General features: G+C 54.1%; 2 protein-coding genes across 5 annotated transcripts in view; one reads left to right on the forward strand and one right to left on the reverse strand.

Moving 5' to 3' along the window:
• Nucleotides 1-7,272, forward strand: part of HDAC1 (histone deacetylase 1) — a 42,701-nt gene extending 35,429 nt beyond the window's left edge. For 3 of the 4 annotated variants that reach the window (XM_031666622.1, XM_031666623.1, XM_031666620.1), the window contains 10 exons: nt 586-724; nt 1,183-1,324; nt 2,720-2,812; nt 4,228-4,336; nt 4,418-4,558; nt 5,129-5,237; nt 5,331-5,461; nt 5,741-5,893; nt 6,352-6,400; nt 6,670-6,907. In XM_031666622.1, coding sequence (XP_031522482.1) covers nt 586-724; nt 1,183-1,324; nt 2,720-2,812; nt 4,228-4,336; nt 4,418-4,558; nt 5,129-5,237; nt 5,331-5,461; nt 5,741-5,893; nt 6,352-6,400; nt 6,670-6,697 — 1,094 coding nt within the window. In that variant the 3' untranslated portion in view covers nt 6,698-6,907. Of the gene's footprint in view, nt 1-585; nt 725-1,182; nt 1,325-2,719; nt 2,813-4,227; nt 4,337-4,417; nt 4,559-5,128; nt 5,238-5,330; nt 5,462-5,740; nt 5,894-6,351; nt 6,401-6,669 lie in introns of all 4 variants that reach the window. The other variant, XM_031666619.1, reaches the window with a different exon arrangement.
• A 212-nt stretch (nt 7,273-7,484) lies between these two features.
• Nucleotides 7,485-9,866, reverse strand: MARCKSL1 (MARCKS like 1). The gene is made up of 2 exons (XM_003891515.3): nt 9,577-9,866; nt 7,485-8,742 (listed from the first exon to the last, which is right to left on the reverse strand). The coding sequence occupies exons 1-2, from the start codon at nt 9,661-9,663 to the stop codon at nt 8,245-8,247; spliced, it is 585 nt and encodes a 194-aa protein (XP_003891564.1). The 5' UTR covers nt 9,664-9,866; the 3' UTR covers nt 7,485-8,244.
• Between the last annotated feature and the right edge of the window lie 1,105 nt (nt 9,867-10,971).

Below are 10,971 nucleotides of genomic sequence, written 5' to 3' on the forward strand. Positions count from 1 at the left end.
TTTAGTAGAGACAGGGTTTCACCATGTTGGCCAGGCCGGTCTTGAACTCTTGACCTCAGGTGATCTGCCCACCTCGGCCTCCCAAAGTTCTGGGATTACAGGCGTGAGCCACCACACGTAGCCTATCTTTGGTATTTTTTCAAAGTTCCTTGACCATGAGCCATAGTAAGAAATAAATTTACACATGCAATCCAGGATACATATAACACATATGCATGCATGCACACACTCACTCACTCTGAAGCCAGAGTTTTACAAAAGAGCAGTTACCTTTACTGTTACTCTGATATTTTTTTCTATGCTATTTCATTAAAAATATATATATACTAATAATGATGCACTAAATCAATTTTAAGGCCTGCTAATGGGTTACTACCCTCAGTTTGGAAAATAGTACTTTAAGAGTAGCCAGTATCATGTTTATTTCCTGCTGGAGTAGGGTGGGAGGGAGGGGACTAATCTATGAATTGTACAATACAGCTGTTGAATAGGCAGGTCTTAACCTCTCACTTGGTTCCCTGGGCTTCTTGGAAGAAGGGGAGAGTGGCTTAGTAACCAGCTTATGTTCTCTCTTCCCGTGCCCAGCAAGTGCTGTGAAACTTAATAAGCAGCAGACGGACATCGCTGTGAATTGGGCTGGGGGCCTGCACCATGCAAAGAAGTCTGAGGCATCTGGCTTCTGTTACGTCAATGATATCGTCTTGGCCATCCTGGAACTGCTAAAGTATGCCTGCCTGGCCTTGTCTCTTGGAAGAGCACCTTAGGCCAGGTTCCCATTTCCCTTTCCCCCTGGGCTTGCCTCCCTAGTTTGCTTTTCCTACCGATGTGCTGGCTAGGATGTGCTCGGTGAGTGTCTCTGGCCATCATCTCCTTGATGGGGTCTTGGTTTGAACTGAGCCACGGCATGATGAGGGGCAGGTGCTGCTCAGATCCTGCCTCCAGAATGTCCCTGTGTGGCTGGAGTTGACCCTGGCTGTAGAGTAGGAAGATCGGACTTGGTCGGCTTGGTCAGGCCTCTGGAGACACCTGGCCGCTCTTCCACCTTCCTTCAGCCAGTTTCCACGTCTCTGGTGCTTAGAGATACCTGAGGGAGGCAGCCAGCCCGGTAAGCTGGGACCTGGCGCCCTTGGCGCGTCCCATCCCCAAAGAGCCCCCAGACCCCTGACCCCCTTCTGACCCTAGGTATCACCAGAGGGTGCTGTATATTGACATTGATATTCACCATGGCGACGGCGTGGAAGAGGCCTTCTATACCACAGACCGGGTCATGACTGTGTCCTTTCATAAGTATGGAGAGTACTTCCCAGGAACTGGGGACCTGCGGGTGAGAACGCCCTTTAGGAGCCAACCAGCTCACCCTCAGCTGGCAGCTCTACTTCTCTGTCCTATCTCATGCCACTAAAAACTGCTTCCTGCCTCTTCTGCCATTCAGAATACCATATCCCAATCTGAAGCTCTTGCCCTGATCTCTTTCCCTTCTTTATTCTGGAGGAAGGGAATGATGGGACATAAAGGGCCAGAGAAAGGAGAAGGGGTCTCCTGACTCACTGTACTTTCCTCTTGGCCACAGCTAGGTTGCATCACACTATTCTTGTGTCTCATAAGCCTTGAGTTCGGGGGTAGGAATTGGGACTCTGAAGGACATCTCAGGTGTTCTTAATGTTTTTGGGACACTTTCCCGTTTAGCCTTTTGACTGAAAACTATGGACTCTCTCTCTAGAAAAGTACTTGAGATCTTACATCTGATATAGAATAGGTAATAGACAAGTCCCCTTACTGAAGCCCATCCATGAACCTTAGGGTAAGAATCCTTGGAAGCTACTTCCTTGAACTGTTCCATCTGCTTCTGTTAGCATGAATGTGGTGAAATCAGCTGCTTTGCCATGCCCAGTGGCCCTTGGGTAAAAAAGTGGCACTAATTCAGTTGTTTGCCATGGCAAGCGTTAGAATAAACGAGCATTCACTTTTGTTGTTGTTGTTGTTGAGACAGTCTCTCCCTGTCACCCAGGCTGGAGTGCAGTGGCATGATCTCGGCTCACTGCAGCCTCCGCCTCCCGCCTCCACGCGATCTTGTGCCTCAGCCTCCGAATAGCTGAGATTTAGCTGGGATTATAGGTGTGTGTCACTCTGCCCGGCTAATTTTTGTAGTTTTAGTAGAGATGGGGTTTCGCCATGTTGGCCAGACTGGTCTTGAACTCCTGACCTCAAGTTATTCACCCGCCTCGGCCTCCCAAAGTGCTAGACTTACAGGCGCATTCACTATTTTGAGGTTACTGGGAAGGACTTTCTGACCTCTCTCCTTCCCTCCACAACACCCTAGAGAGGGAGCATGGGGAAGAGGAGTGAGCATTAGAGCCCTCTGGAGTGGAAAGGGTTGTCAAGGATGGGTGTTATTTCTGTGACCCACCTGCCAGCCAGCTCTAACCCAATCCCAAGGTAGAAATCTTGTGCTATAGGGTAGGATATTCAATCTCTGGTCCCATCAACAGCACGCAGCCTGGGTGTAGGCTGAACGCTATGTCCAGAGATGATTTGTCAGTGAAGTTAGATTTGCCAGTGAAGAGAATGGTACTAGCAAGATACCCCTGTTCTGTCCTGGCCCACATCATGGGCCTAGCTTGTCTCTCTTAGAACATCTTCCTTTATCCCTCCAGCCCCCATCCTTGACCTTCCTTCAAGCTTCATCCTTCAGTTTTACTTTAATGTCCTTCTTAATTAGGATATCGGGGCTGGAAAAGGCAAGTATTATGCTGTTAACTACCCGCTCCGAGACGGGATTGATGACGAGTCCTATGAGGCCATTTTCAAGCCGGTAAGTGGCTTTATCCACCCCTTGGGCTACAAACAGGGGATTGGTCGGCGGTCGGGGGGAGCAAAGCACCCCCACCATACCTCAGGAATCTCTCCTTACTAAAGCTGGTGGGGAGATAGAAGTGTTTGAACCCTGGATTGTTGTGTGTTCAGTTAGGGGAACAGACACCCATATTTGTTGTTTCCTTCTATGAGTCAGGTCTTCTGCTGGATACAAATATATCTAGACACGATCTTTGCCCTCATGGACTACAGTGGGGAAGGCAGGCACATACCCAGTAGTCTGTGATTAGTACTGTTTTTATATCTGTTTCTTTGGGCTACTGGGAGATTATTGTGTTCTTTTGGTAGTGGTATGTCTCCTTGGTTTTTCGTGTTCCTCATTGCCTTACGTTGATGTCTGCACATTTGAAGAAGTAGGGACTTACCCTAGTCTTTGCAGACTGGCTTTGTCTGGGAAAGCCCTTCACCAGTCAGCCCATCCAGAGATTCTGGAAAGGCTGTCTGGCATGTTCCATGGGCAGGCTGGCCTAGTGCCTGTGTTTCTGAGGGCTGATCAGAGGAATGAAAGACGAACTACTGCCTGGGCTGGCAGGAGGGTAGCCGGGGATGATTTCACAGAGATGCTGATGTTTAAGTTGGACTTTGAAAAACGAGGAGGTGCCCATGTGAAGAAAGAGGTGATGGCAGTAAGGGTGGCATTTAGTGGAAGGAATAGCAGCAGCAGAAGTGCAGAGGTACCAGTGTGGCAGCATGTAGGCCAGTGTGGTATATGGGAGGAATGCTGAAGGAGGTGGTGGGAAGTATATGCTGGGCTCAGTATTTCAAAGGGAGCCTTGAATGCCATGCCGAGGAGTTAAATCTTCACTTATAAACAATAAGAAACTGTTTAACCTGATAAGGTCAGGTAGTCATTCAGCAAACGCTGACTACCTACTACGTGCCTAGTATTTAATAAGGGCTACAGAAGTGGGAGTTGTGGTCTCGGTCTCAGTAATATTAGACTCTGCTTGTGAGAATAAGATAAACTAAAAGTGCTTGCTCATAATGTAAGGCTCCAAGTCCGTAAAACCAAATGAGTAGAGTAGATGCAGCTAAGGGTCAGGAAGGCTTCCTGAAGGAAGTGGCACTAGAGCTTGGGCAATAGAAGAAGAGATATAGGGGGTTGACAGGGAGGCCATTCTAGGTTCAGTGTTACTAGAGTTAGAAGGGTCTTAGAGAACTTTTCAAATTGGAAAACTGAAATCCTAAGTGGGGAAGCAAGAGCTTCAGCCTGGCACTCCCTTTTCTCTCCCACGTAGCATGAGGGAGAGTGGAAAGGTAGGAGTGGGTGGGAAAGTGTTGCACCCAGCCTTTCCACCCCAAACCTCCTATTGCTTTCTTGAGGTTGGTGGTGACCAGGATGTATCATTTTAGGTCATGTCCAAAGTAATGGAGATGTTCCAACCTAGTGCGGTGGTCTTACAGTGTGGCTCAGACTCCCTGTCTGGGGATCGGTTAGGTTGCTTCAATCTAACCATCAAAGGTGAGACCAGGTAGCAAAAGGATGGGTGGGCGGGGTCCTGCTTGGTGCTCCTGTAACTCAGCACCCCTTCTCCCACCAAAGGGCACGCCAAGTGTGTGGAATTTGTCAAGAGCTTTAACCTGCCTATGCTGATGCTGGGAGGTGGTGGTTACACCATTCGTAATGTTGCCCGGTGCTGGACATACGAGACAGCTGTGGCCCTGGATACGGAGATCCCTAATGGTAATAGCTGCAGGGCCAGGTTTGGCTGGGCTGGGTGGGAGCTGGAGCTCATCTGTCCTTAAGTTTATAACCCCTTCCCCGTTGGTCATATGACCACTGTTCTTCTGATACTAGTCACTGAGTCCCCTGCATGTCCTCTTGTGTTCAGCAGACCATAACCATCACTTTTTCCCTAGTCCTTTTTAGCTCTGTCCCCTCTCCCTCCTGCTTTTGGTCTGGACAGAGTTCTCAGTGGTAATTTACAGCTTTGGAATTTCTGCTCTGTAGAGTAACTGGAGTAGTGAGTGAAGGGAGCGTTCATAATGAGCATGGGCTCAAGTGTCCTAAACCAGGAACATGGACCTTCTCCTAGTGACATATACACCACTGGTATAGACATAGAGTGATGTTAACAAGATGGAAATCCCATAGGTACCCGTGTCTCACCGTGTCTTGGAGGCATTCTCCTCTGTTTGACAGATGGATCAAATAAAGGACAGATAAACCTACAAATGCTTTAGGGTGCTTACGTGCAAATGGTTCAGGTGCGGTGGCCAGGTCTCTTAACGGTCTTCTCCCTGCCCCAATCAGAGCTTCCATACAACGACTACTTTGAATACTTTGGACCGGATTTCAAGCTCCACATCAGTCCTTCCAATATGACTAACCAGAATACGAATGAGTACCTGGAGAAGATCAAGTGAGTATATCCTCCAGCCACCCCTTGGTTGAACATTCCTGACTTTGGTTTGTCCCTGACCAGAGACCTGCTACTCTCTCCCACTGGCCACAGACAGCGGCTGTTTGAGAACCTTAGAATGCTGCCGCATGCACCTGGGGTCCAAATGCAGGCGATTCCTGAGGACGCCATCCCTGAGGAGAGTGGCGATGAGGACGAAGAAGACCCTGACAAGCGCATCTCGAGTAAGACCTAGACCCAGAGCCCTATGCCTTCCACTCAGTAGGCAGCCCCCACTTCCACCACCATTCCTGGCTGCACACTCTCCAAGCTCCCCACCTTGGAGAAATCTGTTTCCAGTTCCTGTGCCTGTAGGAACAGGTTAGGGAGCCCGAGCTCCTCCCTCTTCTCTGGTTCCCTTTCCCTTGGTGTCTCTTGGAGGGCCTGCAGGGAAGCACTGGGCATAGATGCTGAGCTAGATCGGCACCCGCCTGCTCTCACCCATGCTTCCCACTCCCTCCCAGTCTGCTCCTCCGACAAACGAATTGCCTGTGAGGAAGAGTTCTCCGATTCTGAAGAGGAGGGAGAGGGGGGCCGCAAGAACTCTTCCAACTTCAAAAAAGCCAAGAGAGTCAAAACAGAGGATGAAAAAGAGAAAGACCCAGAGGAGAAGAAAGGTGGGTTTGGGTTCAGCCGGGACTTGGGTCTTGAGCCTGAGAGGATGAATCTATGTAGGGCAGTGGGAGGAGGGAGTGACTCAGGCCCTGCCAGCTCCTGTGGGGCTCTTCCTCAGTTCCTTGAGCCTTTCAGTGGCTCCCAGAAGTGGCAAGGCCCACAAAACAACGAACCTCTACTGGCCAAGCACGGCTCTCACATACCACCCAAGCCCTTTTCCCAGCACTGCACCCCAGTTTCCCAGGGGGCTGCCTCCGCCCACCAGGTTCTGGCTGTAGCAGGCTGGGAAACCGGTCCAACCTGTTCTCTGCAGGGCTCACTGGGAGGACCAGGGATGGGCTTTTCTCTCTTTTATGTCCAGTGAGCGTAGTGTTGGGGAAGGGGTCTCAGGGTAAATGAAGACCTCATGGGTCTTTCCAGAGGTGCTGCCCTTAGCCATCCCTGTACTCTTGTGTTCTAGAAGTCACAGAAGAGGAGAAAACCAAGGAGGAAAAGCCAGAAGCCAAAGGGTGAGGAACGAGCTGCCTGCAGCCATCTCCCTGGCATTGGAGCACCAGCCCCTTTGTCCCACCACTCTGAAGAAAGGCACAGGGACAGCTGGTCCAGCTTACAAAGGCCTCTTTCAGGGACCAGTCTGTCCAGCTCTGCAGTTCTAGGCAGAGCTAGGAGCCCCAGCCCCCAGGAGTCACCTGGGATCCTGTGGAAGTCACTGTGTCTGCACTTTTGCCCCGAGACTCTGGGCTGGGTCATCTCATGCCAGTCTCTGCTCTCTCCACAGGGTCAAGGAGGAGGTCAAGTTGGCCTGAACAGACCTCTCCAGCTCTGGCTTCCTGCTGAGTCCCTCACCTTTCTCCCCAAACCCCTCAGATTTTATATTTTCTATTTCTCTGTGTATTTATATAAAAATTTATTAAATATAAATATCCCCAGGGACAGAAACCAAGGCCCTGAGCCCAGGGCAGCTGTGCTGGGTCAACTCTTCCAGGGGCCACGTTGCCACCCATTCTTCCCCAGTTCTTAACTTTGAACCATAAAGGGTGCCAGGTCTGGGTGAAAGGGATGCTTTTATGCAACCATAAGACAAAATCCTGAAATGCGAAGTGCCTGCTTAGTAGCTTTGGAAAGGTGCCCTTATTGAATATTCTAGAAGGGGTGGCTGGGTCTTCAAGGATCTCCTGTTCTTTTCAGGCTCCTAAGGTAACATCAGCCATTTTTAGATTGGTTCTGTTTTCATACCTTCCCACTGGCCTCAAGTGAGCCAAGAAACACTGCCTGCCCCGTCTTCTCCTAATTCTGCAGGTGGAGGTTGCTAGTCTAGTTTCCTTTTTGAGATACTATTTTCATTTTTGTGAGCCTCTTTGTAATAAAATGGTACATTTCTGTATCCTCCTGAGCTTGTTTCCTACGTGTCATTGGGTTGGTTTCAACTCTTACTTCCCTGCCCTTCTGGTGTCCATGAGTATTGGGGCAACCCCCTGAACAAGAAAACCCCATAAACTTACCTGCCTGCCTTAACTCCTCCCTTGAGGTTTGAGGTGAACTACTTTCCACCAATCTTCTCACCCTACCCCCAGAAGACCACTCATTAAAGCACCACTAAAGGGACGACATTTATTCCTTTTCCAAATGTTACAGTAAAACCAGGTGGAAGAGAATGGTTTTAGCAGTTAGAAAAAAAAAAAAAGTACAAATCTGGGGTTTGGCCATTAAAAGTTATTTACAACAATGGGAGAAAAAAAGACAACAAGAAGTTGTTTCACATTACAGACCTCCCCCCACCCCAAAGCCTAATACTTGCTTACCAAGTCAAAAAAGAGACACAGTTGATTCACAAGCTGGAGGTTTGAACTTGAGTAAGACATTTATAAAAACCTAGACGGGGCAGTGTCCTCCCCAGCCCAGGTGCCACTAGGCACAGCACAAGAGACTAAAAACAACAGGGGGAAGGCTGGACACTCAAGGTTTGGGAGTATAAGCACCCCACTTCTGGCTCAGGGATTTGGGCAGTAGGATAAACAAAACCTACTTGGAAAAGAATTGGGGAAGAAAAACAACAACTGCCTTATGCAGGGGTGGGGACAGGGAAGGAGGTAGGGCTAGGGACAGGAGCATTTCACATCACTAACCTAACTTGGGAAGCTGTAAGGGACCATCTTCAACTGGCCTTAGAACCAGATGGCTGATGGGAGAATCCACAGGAGGGAGAGGAGGAAAGGGAACGTGGCTGGGAGGAGGCAATAGCCCCTTCCTTTCTGGGCACAGGAAGGCAGCCAGGGCACCAGGTCCAGGCAGTGACCTCACAAGGACAGCACAGTTTTTGCAGCTTAGAGATCACCCACCTGCCCCCACCTAGCTACTCATTCTGCTCAGCGCTGGCTGGTGTAGGGCCACTCTCCGGCCCCGAGGGAGTGGATGGCTCTGTAGCCTGGGGCCCTGCCTCTTCTGAGGCCGCACTAGCTTCTGCCCCCTTGGCCTGGGGTTCCTGGCTCTCAGGGGTGGCTGCGGCCTTCCCTTCCTGGGCAGTGCCCTCGTCGCTGCAGGCACCGATCTCCCCCTGCTCCTGCTCTTCCTCTGTGGGTGAGGAGGCAGAAGAATCACCCCCACCCTCCTTCCGATTTCTCTTGAAGGACAGGCCGCTCAATTTGAAAGGCTTCTTGAAAGAGAATTTCTTCTTCTTCTTGGGGGTCTCCTTGGGAGGGACCTCCCCCTTGGCCTCAGCACCCTGGCTAGGGGGTGCTGGCTCGATGGCATCGCCAGTGGCCCCGGCTGCCTCATCTGTTCCGTTCACGGGGGGCGACTCCCCTTCACCCTTGGGGGATAAGTCTCCATTGCTTTTCACGTGGCCATTCTCCTGCAGGGCAGAGGGGACAGCAATGAGGGCAGGGGCTCCCCCTCCCCCAGCCCGCTTCTGATCCCTTCTAGAGGAGGGGGTCCCCGATTCGATTCTACTGCAACCCGAAAGTCTAGCCCAGGATCCCGTCAAACACCTCCCTCTCGCCCCTCACGGACGCGCGGGCATCAAGCGCACAGAGGCCGCGACCAGCAGGAGGCGCTGGGGTCCCGTGGCCCCCACCCCCGTCCCCCGGGGCGCGCTCTCTATTCCGCGCGGAACCGCTCCGGATCTGCTGTGCGGATCCCGGGCAGGCGGGCGAGCCGTTCCAGGCGACACTGGGCGGGAAGCCGCCCCGGGGCGCTGTCTCTCTGCACCTGGACGGCCTATTTTCCCAGCCTCCCGGAGGCTTTGTGTAAACGGCCCCCACCCACCCCAGGCTCTCCCACATCTCGGCTCCCCCTTAAAAAAAAAAAAAAAGACCATGGGCCACCGAGGTCGGGTCTGCGGGTGGAGTGCGCTCCCCGCCGGGCCCCAGCTCCGAGGCCCCCGGGCGCCCCCTTGGCGTGGCCCAGCAGCGCCTTTGTTCCCCGCGCCGCACTCGGGGCGGCCGGGGGGCAGCGCCGGGGGCCGGGGCCGTGAACAAAGAACGCGGCGGGGCCCGGCCGGCGCCCCCTCCCCGCCCCTCCCCTCGCTTCGCCCGCGGGGGCTGCGGCGCCGAGAACAAAGGGACCGGGCGGGGGAGGGGGCGCCGCGTGTCCCGGGCCGGACAAAGCGCGCGGCCCCGGCCCTGGGCCCTAGAGGGGGCGAGGTGCGAGAGGAGGGGCTGGGGCCGGCCGCGCCAAGCGTACCCACCTGGCCGTTGGCCTTCGCGGGGGAAGCGCCTGCTGCCTCCTCGGCGGTCACGTCGCCCCGGGGAGCCTTGGAGCTCTGGCTGCCCATGATGGGGGTCTGCTGGGGGGCGCTCGGAGCCGCCCCGGGCTCGCGCCGCAGGGGATAGTACGGCGGGGTTGGCCCGGCCGGCGGAGGGGTGGGGCTGGCGCCCGAGGGGGAGGGGTGCCGGGGGAAGCCGAGCTGCACCTCCGCTCCGCGGCCGACCCGCTAGCCGCACCCGCAGCCGCTCCGCTCCGCGCCAGAATGCCGCCCGCCGCCCGCCGAGCTGCCTATATATAAGCGCCCGAAGCTCGGGGCGGGGCCGGACATTTAAATGCGCGCCCAATCGAGGGGCGGAGGCGGGGTCCGCTCGCAGGCCCCACTTGCGCAGCAGGCGACGCTGGCGGTCGGGTACCCCCCACCCCTCCCGAATCCCAGGGGCAGGTAGAGTCCGGTGTGGGCAGGAGCGAGGCCGGTCCTTCCGCGAGCTGGGCGGGGCGGGTCGGGGCGGGGCTGGGGGCCTAGAGGAAGGGGACGGGCAGTCAATCCTTCCTCTCCGCTCCACCTCTTCGGTGGGCGCCCCCGCAGCCTGGAGCGGCCCCCAACGCCTTGGTCCTGCAGCCGCTGTCAGTCTCCCCGCTTGAACCCTTCGAAGGGCTCACACGACCAGACCCGTCAGATGACTGGTCCTGAATTATATACTCTAGAAAATGTGGTCATAGAAGCCGCAGGGCCACTGCGCTGGGCTCGGCACCCGCTCAGGCCTGGAGAGCGGTCAGAGGTCCCACCGACGTCCCTGCCTGCCTGCCGTGGCCAGCCGTGGAGCAGAGGGCTGTGACTTGCCTTGGGGTCACTCTGGTCAGACTAGTGAGGACTTTCCCTCATTCTTCCTTTCAGTCCGTTGGTGGCCAGTCATTCTGAGTGGGGACAGACAGATTTGCCTTCAGCCCCTCCCGCCCTCAGCTGGGACACACTGCAAAGTCCCACGTGGGGTATTTTGTGACCTTGAAGGGCATCTCCATCCCCGTTGAAAGGCCAAGGCTTAGCGGCATTGACAACCTGTCTGGCCTGCTCTGGTCTTTCCTCTTTACCTCGACACACAACTCTGCTCCCCTACATCAGGGTGCCCCAGGACGGCAGAGAAACCCCAGCCGGGGACTCAAACCTCAAAACACCCCAGTTTCTGAAGGGGAGGGATAGGATGCCACCAAGGGTCCCTCCAAGAGACAGCCCCTTGAGGACAGCCCTCAAAGCTGCCCAGCCCAGCTTCCCACCCTGCCTGAGAGCAAAGGAGCCTGGAGGCAGGATGGGGGTGGCTGGAGACTCCCTAGCTCTGGTCCTCTGCCACCTCTCCTTCCGCTGGCCTGGATAGGCTGG

This window comes from Papio anubis, chromosome 1, assembly GCF_008728515.1.
Source record: "Papio anubis isolate 15944 chromosome 1, Panubis1.0, whole genome shotgun sequence".
In the NCBI taxonomy this organism is placed as follows: domain Eukaryota; kingdom Metazoa; phylum Chordata; class Mammalia; order Primates; family Cercopithecidae; genus Papio; species Papio anubis.